General features: G+C 50.9%; 3 protein-coding genes across 9 annotated transcripts in view; 2 read left to right on the top strand and 1 right to left on the bottom strand.

The window, feature by feature from the left end:
* Positions 1–5,342, top strand: part of SGIP1 (SH3GL interacting endocytic adaptor 1) — a 52,299-nt gene extending 46,957 nt beyond the window's left edge. For 6 of the 7 annotated variants that reach the window (XM_039711677.1, XM_039711681.1, XM_039711680.1 and 3 more), the window contains 5 exons: positions 74–206; positions 561–763; positions 1,495–1,559; positions 2,016–2,180; positions 2,691–5,342. In XM_039711677.1, the coding sequence (XP_039567611.1) occupies positions 74–206; positions 561–763; positions 1,495–1,559; positions 2,016–2,180; positions 2,691–2,713 (589 nt within the window). In that variant the 3' untranslated portion in view covers positions 2,714–5,342. Of the gene's footprint in view, positions 1–73; positions 207–560; positions 764–1,494; positions 1,560–2,015; positions 2,181–2,690 lie in introns of those variants that run through there. The other variant, XM_039711684.1, reaches the window with a different exon arrangement.
* A 3,657-nt stretch (positions 5,343–8,999) lies between these two features.
* DYNLT5 (dynein light chain Tctex-type family member 5) lies at positions 9,000–10,462 on the top strand. The gene is made up of 3 exons (XM_039711829.1): positions 9,000–9,189; positions 9,265–9,389; positions 9,836–10,462. Exons 1-3 carry the CDS (start codon positions 9,000–9,002, stop codon positions 10,037–10,039), a joined length of 519 nt encoding a protein of 172 aa, XP_039567763.1. The 3' UTR covers positions 10,040–10,462.
* A 307-nt stretch (positions 10,463–10,769) lies between these two features.
* Positions 10,770–12,445, bottom strand: INSL5 (insulin like 5). Its single transcript, XM_039711833.1, has 2 exons — positions 12,224–12,445; positions 10,770–11,025 (listed from the first exon to the last, which is right to left on the bottom strand). The coding sequence occupies exons 1-2, from the start codon at positions 12,384–12,386 to the stop codon at positions 10,790–10,792; spliced, it is 399 nt and encodes a 132-aa protein (XP_039567767.1). The 5' UTR covers positions 12,387–12,445; the 3' UTR covers positions 10,770–10,789.
* Positions 12,446–13,744: the final 1,299 nt, after the last annotated feature.

Consider the following 13,744-nt stretch of genomic DNA (forward strand, 5'->3'; position numbering starts at 1 on the left):
GTCCCTGTGCTGTGTAGAACAGCTCTGTCCTGCCCAGGCAGGTTATCCAAAGGGTTCCTTCTCCTCTGTGCAGTGACAACGTGCAGAGTGACTCCAACTCCAAGGAGTTCTGGGTCAACATGCCAAATCTGATGACTCACCTAAAGAAGGTATCGGAGCAGAAACCTCAAGCCACCTATTACAATGTGGATATGCTCAAATACCAGGTAGGGGTTTTTTTTGTGAGATAAAACTGTGCCCAAAAAAAAATAAATAAATAGAAGTGTGCTGATTATGGCTGTAAAAAATGGGAAATGTAAAATAAAAAATGGTAAATGTAAAATAAAAAATGTAAATGTAAGAGATGGTGTTTCCCTAATGCAGAGTAGAGCTGATGTGAGGTGGGGGCTTGTTGTCCCACTGTCCCTTCTGTGTGGCACTGGGTTGTCTGGCTTTAAGCCCAGTACTAAATTCAGGGGGAATTCAAGGCCTTGCCTCCCAGTGCGATGTCCGCGTCTGTAAAACGGGATTTCTCCCTTCAGCCCTACGGAAACTAAATGTTTTTTCTGTCATTTTGGAAGGTGTCTGCCCAGGGTATTCAGTCTACTCCATTAAACCTTGCAGTGAGCTGGCGGTGTGACCCTGCAAGCACTGACCTGCGCATCGACTACAAATACAATACAGAGGCAATGACCACGCCTGTAGCTCTAAACAACGTCCAGTTCCTCGTCCCCGTCGACGGAGGAGTAACCAAACTTCAAGCTGTGCTTCCTCCTGCTGTCTGGTAGGCATTGCTCGTCCTGTCCTTGCCTGGAATCCCCATCCTGCTGCAGGAGGGTCTGTGGGTGGGAGATGGGGACATGCTGGGGACCCAGACCTGCCCTCCTCTTGTAGAAGACAATGTTTAACCCCACTCCAATTCCCTTTCTCTGCCATTCCCACAAGAAAATGGTCAGAGATGAAGGGAGATGTGCAGGCAGCAGAGCAGCAGCCCTTATGCTGTGTTTTGTCTGCTTTACCCAGGGTTTAGAGGGATGCACAGGCAGGCCCTGGCACAGGTGCCCAGAGCAGCTCCTGGATCCCAAGGCCAGGCTGGACACTGGGGCTGGAGCACCTGGGACAGTGGAAGGTGTTCCTGCCATGGCAGGGGTGGCACTGGATGAGTTTTCAGGTCCCTTCCAACCAAAGCAGTCTGGGATTCTGGGATTCATGGAAGGATACGTGGCTGTCACTGCTGTAGGCACTGGCATGTGTCTCTTGGTCACATGCAATCCTCATAAAAATCATACAATTGTTTTGTTTGGAAAAGCGCTCCAAAACTATCAAGTCTATCCATGAGCCCAGGACTTGAACTTTCACTTGCTGTGAAACCCAAATCCAAGCTCCCAGGATTGCTGCTCCAGGGAGCATCACCAGCGTAGTTCCCCACCCCACCCCCAGCCTTCAGCAAAATTCAAATTAATCCTTGGCAATTTCTTGATTCCTACAGAAATGCTCTTCTCCATGTGTTTGCAGGAATGCTGAACAGCAAAGGATATTGTGGAAGATCCCAGATATCTCCCAGAAGTCAGAAAATGGAGGTAATGCTGCAAATATGCACGTCATTAACTCGGCATCCTTCAGGCAGGCACGGAGGGTGCCGGCACACGAGCCCAGACACTCGGGTTCCTGCTGGGGCTTGCTGGGCACAAAGCTGTTTAATTTTAGAGCTCAAAAAGCAGGGCTACGTGCCACCAGCACTGCTTTGCCAACCACCCTGGCATCCCGAGGGGCATTCACACACCGGGCTGGGATGTGGTGGCGTGCCAAGTCCTCGGCTCTCCGCTACTCCGAGGCTGAGGTTGCTGTCTCCCACAGGAGCTTTTCCAGGTGGAAAGCTGCTCCTGGCGCTGGGACGTGTGAAAGCCCAATCCTGCTGGGAGGATGGGGGGTTTGGCTGGGCCCGGCGGGGATGCTGCGGGCCGAGCCGGGCCGTGCCGGGATGCTCGGAGTGCCCTCGGCGCTCACCCGGCTCTCTTCTCTGCGCTCCTGTGCAGGCGTGGGCTCGCTGCTGGCGCGGTTCCAGCTGGCCGAGGGGCCGAGCTCGCCGGCCCCGCTGGCCGTGCAGTTCACCAGCGAGGGCAGCACCCTGTCCAGCTGCGACATCGAGCTGGTGGGCGCCGGCTACCGCTTCTCCCTCATCAAGAAGAGGTTCGCGGCAGGTGGGTGCCTCAGCCGCGGCTCCCCGGTCCCGCAGGTCCCCCAGGGATGCCGGCAGGCTGGTGCTGCGTTTGCACCCTGCAGCTCCGGCAGGGGCACAGAGGGACAGCAGCTCCCCTGGGAAATAAATCCTGCTGCCACCTGCCAGCCTTGGGTTCATGGCTCATGCCCGTTCCTGCGTGGAAGGCAGGGCTGGCATCTCCAGGGCAGCTCCAGGATGAGCTTTTGCCCTGGTCCTGCAGAGAATAACGAGGATTTTTCCTCATTGCTGCAGAGAATAATGAGGATTTTACCTCGTGGCTGCAGAGAATAACAAGGATTTTTCCTCACTGCTGTAGAGAATAACAAGGATTTTTCCTCATTGCTGCAGTGAATAATGAGGATTTTTCCTTGTTGCTGCAGAGAATAACGAGGATTTTCCCGTGGGCAGGAAGGGCTGGTGGAGGTGGGCAAAAACTCCTGGGAATCAGGGCTGCTCCCTCCCCCCAGCTGATTTCTGATCCCGTTTCTAGGTAAATATTTGGCGGATAACTGATGGAAGCTTATGCAAGTCCATGGAAAATACTATGGAAAATACCCAAGGACTGCTGTGCGTGGAACGGGTTTTAATTACAGTTTAAGGAAAATGAACTAAATCCTGCACTCGGGACATTTCTGTTGGAAGTGTCGACAACTTTCAGCATTTTTTTTCCTTGGAAAACACCGTCTTGACCAGTCCTCCAGTATTTACTTCTAGATGTAACATTGTTAATGGTTTTAAAATGTAATTATTGTATTTGTAAATTGTACTCATTCCAGTAAGGCTGTATTTTGGCAGTTAGACACTTGAGTTTTAGCATTTTACCATTCATGAAATGGATGTAATTTAAACTGTGGTATATAAATCTAATAGTAGTACTGTTGAATGGCACAATGCTTACAGAGGTAGATTGCATTTTGTCAATATATACAATTTAAATACGATACTGGTAGCTGTTATGAAGGGGGTGCCTCATCAAAAGAGAGTTCAGTAGGGCCCACAGGCTGATTTAATTTTCCTTCAGTCCTTAGTACGTCTCACAGCAATCAATAAAAACCTTCAGGTTTAGCTGGTTTAACTCCAGAAAAATATTCTTGGAAAGGTGGAGGTTCCTAGGACAGTCTCCCAGGAAGGAAATGTCACTTCTGCAGGGAGTATTGACTCCAAATTTCCAGCCCTGAGTTCTCTTACAGCTGCAGATTCCCTGTTGGGATGCCAGCAGCTCTTCCCTGCCCCGTGCCCGGGTATTTTGCAGGGCTACAGACGAGGAAAGAAGCAGCAAAGAGGCTGGGTGGTCCCTCTGAGCTCCCAGCACTGGCACAAAACGTCACTGTTGGGTTCAAGGATGTGTTTTCCGAGCTGCCTCCGGACGTTCGGTTGTGTTTTTGCGTTGCTTTGCTGTCTTTTTTCTGCCCTTCCCACCCATTTTTGAAAGCTCTACGGGTTTAGAAAACACTTTAAAGAATTGCAGCCGCACCTGCTTCTCTATTTGAGCACTCAGGCAGGAAAATGTGCATGGAAAATCACTGGGAAAGAATTCCCCAGGGAGCAGGAGCAGCACGGGGGCTGTTGATAGCAGCCAGGGCAGGAGCCCAGCTCGCCAGCATTGGGAGCAGCTGTGTTGTGGAGATGGCAAAACACATGGAAGTGCTAAACTGGAGCATGGGGGACAAAATATTATCCCTCTGTGCTTTTCCTGTCCCGCTGGGTGCTGCTCATTCCCGTGGGTCTCAGTCTCATGCCACTCCTGGCAGCATGGTGAGAGCGTTGGTGGCATTCACAGTGCTGCAGCTGCTGAGCTGGGCTTGTGAAACAGCAGAATTCGGCAATTTCGGGAAGAAAAATGAGGGAATCTTTGTGAAATTAAACACAGAGGCACAGAGGAGCATCCGTGAATGGGGTGCTGGGACTTTGGGAATGTGTGAGGTGACAAAAAGTGCTGGTTTTCCAAGTGTTGCTAGGGTTAGAGTGGTGCATTTACACTGGAAAACAGCCTGGGCATGTTGGGAAGTGCTTGCTCGTGGAGCAGTTTGATGAAGGAAAACAGAGCTCTGTGCCCATCTTGAGAGAAAAGAAGGAAATGTGGGGATATTTCAGGTGTGAGGTGGCTCCCAGGCTGAGACGGGGGGGTGAGCTGTGTGTGAGCTGACAGAAGGCAGCAGCAGGAAAGGAAAAGCACAATTCACTCCTGCAGCTTCCCACATCCTCACAGACTTTGGGAGCGCACTCCCCAGTGTTCCACTCCATGAATGATTTCCCCCCTGAACTGGTTATTTGTATAAAGTGTGCAGCTCAGCCCTTTCTGACACAGAAATATAGGGCAAACCCTAAGAATCAGGTTTAGCAATTGTACAATTGCTCCACACCTATCCTTCCAAAAGAGATCTACAGTATAGACCTGAAAAAAAAAAGGATTTATATTGTAAATATTACCAGAACATAGAGATTTTACTTTATATTTCATTTGAAAGACAAGGTGTTTACATTAGCATTGGGTTTTTGAGTGCTTTTTAAACAGAAAAACCCATAACCCAAAGCTCCCAAGCTCATCCTGTTTGAGCTGGCGAACAAAACAGAGGTCACTTTTTGGGGACGCAGCCCTCATGACCTGGAGAGAGAGATGGGAACAGCCTGGGACATTTTGTCCTATTTCTGGGACATGTGGGATGTGGCAGCACTCCCAGCCCCACAGGGACAGTCCCAGCTCCAGCACTGGCAGGTGGCACCAACCCTGTGGCACTGGGACCAAAAGCAGCGATTTGGGACAGGTTTTTCCACAGTGCTTCTGCCAGTTTTTGGCACACGGTTTTCTCAGAGTGCCCCGGGGTTTGTTGGGAATTTGGTGAGAGCACCTGGCTCCAGAGCCCTGTAGTGCTCAGGGCATTCAAGCTCTGCAGGCTTCACCTTGGGTTTGAGGTAGGAAAATCTGTGTATTTTCAGGGATTGCACCTGTTTGGGGTGGCCTGCCCCCTCACAGAGAGCAGGGAGGTGAAATGGCACTGATTTGGTTCCATACAGATCCCAGACTGGTTTGGCTGGGAAGGGATCTTAAAAATGATCCTGTTCCTCCCCTGCCATGGCAGAGACACCTTCCACCGTCCCAGGCTGCTCCAGCCTGGCCTTGGGCACTGCCAGGGATCCAGGGGCAGCCACAGCTGCTCTGGCAATTCCATCCCCCCCCCTGCCCACCCTGCCAGGAACAATTCCCAATTCCCAATCTCCCATCCATGGCTGCCCTCTGGCAGTGGCACCCATTCCCTGTGTGCTGTCCCTCCATCCTTGTCCCCAGTCCCTCTGCAGCTCTCCTGGAGCCCCTCCAGGCCCTGCCAGGGGCTCTGAGCTCTCTCTGGATCCTTCTCCTCTCCCAGCTCTCCCAGCCTTGGAGCATTCCCAGAGGAAAGCAGCACGGCTCTGTTTCCCAGCAGGGCTTTTCCCAAGCCAGGCTGAGGCTGGAGAGGGGGATCAGCCCTCTGGAACTGCCCAGCCCTGGCACCCCTGAGCTCAGCAGCACCGGGATCCATCTCGGTGGGCAGAAGGATAAATAAAGGAGGCATTCAGTCATAAATATGTGAATGCATGCACAGAAAGGCTCCAGCTCCATTCCTTCCATTTCCCTTCAGACTCTGTCCTTAGCAACCTCTCCCTAAGGAATTTTCCCCTGGGAATTTGGCAGCCCACACCTGCAGAGTCAAAGTCCCACTGGCAGAGCAGGAGAGTTTTCCGCATGGACACCTTCAGACTTGGAATCCTACATGGCAGGAGCAGGAAGTCATCTTTTACCATCTTTCTGCAGTTTGGTGCAAACAGCCACAATTCTCAGCCAGCTCACGGTGCTCCTCACAGGAGACCTTTCCGAGCAGTTTTCTACTTTAACAATATTTCTTAATAACTCTGAAATCTCCCAATAGTAGGAAAACCCACCAAATAACGAGCTTTTTGTTTGGTGTCTGCATTTGTTCTTAAATATTACTGCCCTGTTTACATCTTCTTGGTTTTGGTGGCATTCGGTATTCCACTGAAATTAATTTGTTGTCACTCTGCTCTTTCAGGTTCTATCTATCATTTTTTAAAACATAAGTGGGAAAAACCTGAAAGTTTCTTCTGGAATGCTCTCCCCTTTTAGCCAGGCAGAGCGGGGATGGGAAGGGAAGGCACAGCCCCCCTGCCACCCTTCCCAGGCTGCTCCCTGAGATCCCTCCAGCAGGAGCATCCTAAAAAAAGGGTCACCACCTCTTTCCCCCAGCAGCAGCATTTTTCAATGGCTGGAGTGCACTGAAAAGGTGACAGATTTTTAATTTACCTAAGAGAGAGTCAAACTTTTTTCCCCTACCCTTTTGTGGTTTTTATGTGAAAACGTCTTGGTTAAAACCCCTAATTTTGAAGCTAGTCATGACCAAAATACGTAAAGCCATCCTGTTGTACTTTCCAGGCTAGAAATTACTGTCTCAAAGATTTCATTTCATAGCCAGTATGCTTCTGTTCCTCTTTTCCTCACGATTTCCCAAGGAAATGAATCCGTGCAGAGCCAGGGAGGTTTTATGATAATCAGGATTATTCCAGTGAGGATTTTAATTCTTCTTTCACTGCAAGGCAAGGAAAAGATTTGCAGGAATACGCCCTGCTCCTGCTTGGCTTCCCTTGTCCCTTTAGGAAGGATGGTGCTGGCAGTGGTTCTTGGAACCACAAATTGTTGGTGGTGATGCTCTCAAAGGCTTGGGGACAAGCAGGATCTGGGGAACACACCAGACCCCAGCGAGGCTTTGGGGATGCCTTGTCCATCCGTTAGAAATTCGGGTTTTCTGGGACAGCGGGAATCGCTGTGGATGTGCTGTCCCCGTGTTGGGTTCCTCATCCGTGCAGGAAGGGGTTTTTCACTCCCAAACGTTCCAAGGTTGATGAAATCCCCTGGATGCTTGGGTGACATGAAACAAACGGAGATGTGGTGTGGTTTGAGCCAGGATCTGAGTTGGGATGTGCCAGGAAGCTCCCAGGGCTGGTGGGAGGAGAGCCCAGGATGTGGGACAACCCCACTGTGACACCCCTGCAGTGAATCAGATATCCCCAGGTATCACCCTGGACCACTTAATGAACTCCCTCGTGTATAAAATGTTTATAAATATTTGTGGATGAAGATACACAGGTCTATTTTTAAGATTTAAGTTAAATAAGTTAATGAATGGCTGGACTTTTCTGCCTAAACGTGCAATGAGATATATTATACCTTTAGTCTACGATGGCCTAGGTACTGCTTAGTCTGTGATGAAAACTTTGCTGCTTTCCTACTGTTCTCAGAGAAAAAAGAAAAAAAAACAACCTATAAAAGACGTACAGGTTTGTTGCACAGGGACTACTGCAGCGAAGCTTTGTATTTGACCACTGGTAATATGAATGTGTTGTATTGACTTGTTGAAGATAATCATGAAACAACATATTTTAAATGTTACTTGCCTTATAGATTAGAGTACGACTATGTGGATATCATTTTTTGTAAATACTGTTTTTTATAAATGTCTCTCCTCCATCCTCCCCGTCACCAATTTCACCGACTCTCAAATATGCAATTATTTACCATGCAGAGCGTTGTGACAAAGAAATCCCCACGTCAGAACAAAGTTTATTCATTCTATACATAAGAACCACATGAAATACCCAACTGAGTTGCAATTTAAATGTGATTATTATTATTTTTTTCCTTGAAAATAAACAAAAAAATGTAAAACATCTCTTTTTCTGAGTCAGTTTTGCTTCCATGTGCAGGAGCACCCAGAGGAGTGGGCAGAGGGATCGAAGGCCAGCCCAAAAAAGGGTCCCTGTCCCAAAACCCATCATTGCTGCTGGAGTTAGGTGCAGTGTCCCAGCATGGGGACAGGTCGAGGGTGGCATGTGGGGACCCATGAGGATCCAGAGGGACCGTGGGGATGGATGGAGCCCGAGGGAATGGGGCTGTGGGGACATGAGGAATATGGGGTTGGGGGACCTGTGGAGGCCATGGGGACACTCCAGGGCTGTGGGGACATGAGGAATATGGGGTTGGGGGACCTGTGGAGGCCATGGGGACACTCCAGCGCTGTGGGGACACGCGGTCTGTGAGGATCCACAGGGATCACAGGAGTCTGTGTGGGCTATAGGGACCCATGGGTGCCATAGGGGGCCACAGGGACATTTGGGGGAGCTGTGGGAACCGGTGGGGACCATGGGGACCTGAGGAGGTCACAGGGACCCTCAGGAGCCTTGAGAACATAAAGGAGCTGTGGGGACATGTGGGGACATCTGGAGGCCATGGGGCCACGTGGAATCTTTAGGTTTATGTGGGGACATGTGGGAGCTGTAGGGACGTGTGGAAATTATGGGACCATGCAGGGACCTGTGGAAGCCTTGGGGACACAGAGGGACCTGGGGAAGCCATGGGGACTTGTGGAAGCCATGGGGACACAGAGGGACCTGGGGAAGCTATAGGGATATGTGGGAGCCATGGAAACATCTGGGGACTGTAAAGGAACCCAGAGACCTGTGGAAAACATGGGGACATGCGGGAGTCATGGAAACCTGTGGGGACACCCAGGGAGCTGTGGGGACACCGGGGACTGTAGGAATATGTGGAAGCCATGGTGACACACAGAGACCGGTGGAAAATATGGGGAGCCGCAGGAACTCAGAGCCGTGAGGGTGGGAATGGCGGGGGCCGGGAACGCGGGGGATACGAGGCGGGGAACGGGAATGCGGAGGGATTGAGGCCGGGAACGTGAGGGGATGGAGGCCGGGAACGTGAGGGGATGGAGGCGGGGAACCGGAATACGGAGGGATGGAGGCCGGGAACGGGAATACGGAGGGATGGAGGCGGGGAACGGGAATACGGAGTGATGGAGGCCGGGAATACGGAGGGATGGAGGCGGGGAACGGGAATGCGGCGGGCGGGCCCCGCTGCCGGCGCCGCCTCCCCTCACAGCTGAGGGCAATGGAGGGCCGTGAATCCCCCGCCGAGCCCGGCTCGGGTGGGTGTCGATTGCCCCTCTAAAACCCTCCAGCGCTGCGATTTTTCCCTCATAAACTCGAGCTTTGCCTCGCAGGGCCTGCCCGGCGCTTCCCGGTGGCGGCGGTGGAGGCGATCCTGAGGGATGTGGTGGGGAGCGCCCTGAGGGAGCGGCGCTACGAGCCGGGGCCGTGCCGGGAGGCGGCCAAGGACATCGCCGAGGTGGGACGGGGTCGGGACACTTGTCCTCGTGCCTCCGTGGGGTGCCCAAATATCCCCCCAAAATGCCGATTAAAAGTGTAAGATGAAGGCTGGAGGCGGCTGTCGGGATGCCTGCAGGGGTTGCTCGGGGGAGGGTGCAGATTTACAGGCTGGTTTGGGTGGGGAGGGACCTTAAAGCTCATCCAGCCTCAGGGACACCTTCCCCTGTCCCAGGTGCTCCAGCCCCAGTGTCCAGCCTGGCCTTGGGCACTGCCAGGGATCCAGGGGCAGGAATAGCTGCTCTGGGCATCTGTGCCAGGGCCTGTCCACCCTGCCAGGCACAATTCCTAATTCCCAATCTCCCATCCAGCCTGCCCTCTTGTCAGTTCATTACCATCCCCCTTGCCCTGCTGTAGATCCATCCCCATGTTTGAAGACGTGTGAACTGACTCTGTTTCTCTCCGCAGGCCGTTAAGGCGCGGGTCAAAGCGCTGGTGGTGCCCAGGTACAAGGTCGTGGTGGTGGCACACGTTGGGCAGCTGGGTGGGCAGAGCCTGCAGATCAGCAGCAGGTGCCTCTGGGACCCCGACAGCGACACGTTCTCCTCCTATGTGTTCAAGAACACCTCGCTGTTTGCTGTGGCAAATGTCTATGGTGTGTATTTTGAATAGGGAGGTAGTCGAGTTTAACAGCAGGAGAAATTAATATTCAGCCTAACTCTTCCTGGCTCTGTTGTTGAAAATATCTGTGAAGGACCGAGGTGCTCTCACCTGTTTTGAAGTGTGAGCCTTTGGGTGAGTGGAAGAAGGGTCTTTCCCAGAGTTTTGTCTGGGAAGTGGCTTACTATGACATAGTTTGGCAGCTGATTGCTGCTTGCAGAACTTGCTCTGTAGGGGAAATATTGTCAGAATATTGTCTGGAAGTAATGTTTTCCCTGTTCTCCTCCAGAAGTATTTGGATTAGGGAATAAACCATGGGTTTTGCCTGCCCACTTTTGGGGCTGGTACTGATGGTCCTAAGTCTCTCCTGGTGCACCCATTTCCCACCAAAGTGGGGTCTGGCTCACCTTGCTCTGAATCTGAAACCAGGCTTTTTGCTACTCCTATTTCCCAGCTGAAACCTGCTGTTAAGATTGCTAGAGTCAGAGAACAAACCTATCACAAGCTGCTTATTTTATTACATTTTAGGTGCAAAGCTGAAACCAGAACAGTAGTTAGTTGGGAAGAAATACTTAATGTGCTCATGACTAAAAGTTTAACCTTCTGTAAACACTGTGAAACGCAGACAACCCGAAACCACTTTCTGGTGCACTGTGACGTTTAACACCCAAAAGCTACAATTAAAGAACACAACTGGAAGGACTGTGGTTTATGTCATGATTATTTTAATCCCTGGCAGGCGTGCCCCCGAGCTGCTGCGTTTCAGCACAGGGAGCTGATCTCTGTCCTGCTGCAGCCCACGTTGCAGCAGGATGTGGCGAGCAGCGCGGCCGCCTCACGCTTGTTGAGCACAGGAACTTTGCCGGTGTTTTGCAAGCCTTGCTCAGGTTTGACGTCCTGGGGTTCTTCTCTGTGGATCCCTAGCCTTGGCTCTGGGTGTGCTGAGAAGTCAGCGTCACCCTCGTCCTCGTGTGGGAAATGCTGGGGGTTTTCACTCTCTGTCGCAGGAAAATGAGAAGGTAAACGTTAAAAGTCGTGGGAAGATGAGTAATTTATGTTTTTTATCTTTACTAGAAAGACACCAAGCTACAGCTAGGGAGCTGAGTGTTGCCCTCTGATATGGGCACCACATCACAGACTCCTCACTGTGAGAAACAGTCCATGATCAACATGGTAAAACTGAGGACTTCAGGGATTTATACTGAAGAGTCCTGTGGTGCCTTGAGTCTTACACTGATGTATTTTCTTCTCCAGGAAAAGCTGTGATTTGGTGTGTCAGAGGCTCTTGCCCAGCACGTTCAGCTGGACCTGGGGGTCGCTGAATTTTAGATGTTGCATTAAGGCATCAGCTACCCCAGATTCTGGGTGTTCCCACAGAAATGGCAGTCCAGCTGCAGCTGGAGCACTCACCTCAGCTGGGCCTTGTGCAGTCTGTAAAGGTGTAGCAATTCTCAATTTTTAAAAGCAAGATTCTTCAACAGATTTTGGGGAGGGAGTTGCCCATGCTACCACTTTTATATTTGTTTAAAGCTGCTGCTGCAAGAGAATTTTCCAAAAGTGCAGATGTGGGCAGTGCAGAAAGCCTCTGTTGCTGTCATCTGCCTCTGTTATTTTCTTGCTCCCTATTTATTTTGATGAGAGTACAGATTTCTAGCTGTGCATGTTATGGTTGCATTTTGTGACTATCATATCAAATCTTGTGAGTATCAAGAAATACGTTAGTAAGTATAAATATACACAAAAGCATGTGAAGGTGCTTAAATTGCAGAGCAGATATTCAACATGCTTCAATGAAAGTGTTTTATAAAATTTCTGGTTTTAGTGGGGAGAGTGAGGACCACAGCAAGACACTTGCACTAACTTCAGCAAAACTTGTCACCGAAATGAGATAGCAAAGAGATTTTCAGTGATAGCCTTGCCTTGGATCCTGTTCCTCAGGTGAGCTTGGCAAATCTTGGTCTGAATTACTTTTCTTGAGCAAAACAGCCCAGGAAGCTGAGCCAGACAAGCTGCGGGGAGAGGGAACACGAGCGCAGCCGTGCTGGGGGCTTGGAGCTGCAGGGCTCGAGGGGAGCAGGGGCTGTGCTGCCTCCCGGCCCCCAGGATGCCCTGGCATGCCCAGGATGCCCTGGGATGCCCTGGCATGCCCAGGATGCCCGGGATCCCGCTGGATGGGGGTGCCCTGGCCGTACTCACCCCGCAGGTCGCGGTGCCTTCTCCAGCGCGAGCCGCCGCACGTGAACACCACGGCCCTGATGAAGTCTCTCCCGCAGAGCCTCACCTTGTTCCCTTCCCCTCTCCCTTCCCGTGCCAGCAGCAGGAGAACGAGGCAGCCCAGTGCCAGCAGCGTGCCCCTCATGGTGCCAGCGTGGTGCTTCCCAGCTGGGTGTGGGCAGGGCAGAAGGGATGAAGTGGGGAATTCTGCTGGAGCCTTCCCATTTATACCGGCGGTCTGTCCACTCCACTGGGTAACAGCTCGCTCTGAGGGTGGCAGTGTTTGCTAAAAACAAATAAACTGCTTGTTTCTGGTCATGTTTGAAGTGCTTCGGGACCTCAGTCAGGTATGAAAGATTTCTGAAGTCTGCGTAGCTGCTTTACTGGGAACACCTGAGGTGTGACCGTTTATGGGGTATGGCTTACGTGGATGCAGTCAGTGTGTGTTCTGCCAGAGCAAAAAGGTGTTTGCCCTCAGTGGGTTTGGTGCCTGTGCTCCCCACACAGCCTGATGCCCAGTCCTGACTGGGATCCTTTTGTGTTGGTGGTCCCAAAGGAAAATGGAATGAACTCCTCCCCATGATGTCTGTATTGTGCCCCTCTTCATTCCCCACCTTGGTCACTTGTGGGGAAACTCTGCCAGTGCCAAGCACTGCTGAGAAAATCCACTCCAGAGGGGTTTGTGCCATATATTGGTATCCCAGCCAGGATTCCCAGTGTGCCAAGAGGCAGGACATGATCCTGCAGCACATGGAGCTGAGTCTATGCTCTGGGAGCAGAGCTTGGTTCTGAATTATTGGTTCCTAATGTTGGCTTCAGTGTATTTACGTTTCTATAAAAAATCCTTGCAATAAAATGCCTCTAGGAGGAAATTTCTGAGTTATATGGTCAGAAATTCCATGTTTAAGGACAAAATACATGAGGAACTTTGGAGATCTTGAGCCCTTCCTAGCACCACAAGGATTTTCCAGCACCATAAAGTTCCAGGTAATTGATTTTCACTGTGTGCAGGGTGGGTTATGATGTGTTACAGAAAGCTTGTTTTTTAGCAGTAAGCAAACAGTCATGGGCATGGATGGAAAATACAGGGTGTATTTTGTTCAGATTTATAACAATGATTAACAAATGATTCACCTTAACGAGTGTCTTTCCTTGAAACACACCAAGATGAATTTTATGTCGGGGGGAAGTTTGCATGTCCCCTGTCAGGTGTGCAGCACACAGAAGGAAGTGGATGCTAATGCAGCACAAATGATCCTTAATTCAGTGATGTGTTTGAGTGCTGGGTGTTTATTGTCAGGATAATGAGAGAGGCTGCATGTTCTGCATCTATAAAATACAACTTTCCATACGTAATGTGCTTGGCAGCAGGGCTACGGCTTGTGCTTAATCACCCCTCTGGAGATGCTCCCTGTTTCCTGTGGGCAGGAAGTGCCTGGAAATCACCCAGCTGGGTATTTTTTTCTGTTTCTTCTGCTTTGCCCCCCAGAAAAGCCAGCCTAG

This window comes from Passer montanus, unplaced genomic scaffold, assembly GCF_014805655.1.
Source record: "Passer montanus isolate IOZ18808 unplaced genomic scaffold, ASM1480565v1 scaffold25, whole genome shotgun sequence".
NCBI classification, from domain to species: Eukaryota; Metazoa; Chordata; class Aves; order Passeriformes; family Passeridae; genus Passer; species Passer montanus.

Coding starts and splice junctions, on each gene's coding strand:
- DYNLT5 (XM_039711829.1), top strand. CDS start 9,000: ATGGAGGCCGGGAACGGGAATACGGAGGGATGGAGGCGGGGAACGGGA. Junction 9,190..9,264: donor CCCCGCCGAGCCCGGCTCGG/GTGGGTGTCGAT, acceptor TTTGCCTCGCAG/GGCCTGCCCGGCGCTTCCCG. Junction 9,390..9,835: donor CGGCCAAGGACATCGCCGAG/GTGGGACGGGGT, acceptor TTCTCTCCGCAG/GCCGTTAAGGCGCGGGTCAA.
- INSL5 (XM_039711833.1), bottom strand. CDS start 12,386: ATGAGGGGCACGCTGCTGGCACTGGGCTGCCTCGTTCTCCTGCTGCTG. Junction 11,026..12,223: donor AAGGCACCGCGACCTGCGGG/GTGAGTACGGCC, acceptor TTCCTGCGACAG/AGAGTGAAAACCCCCAGCAT.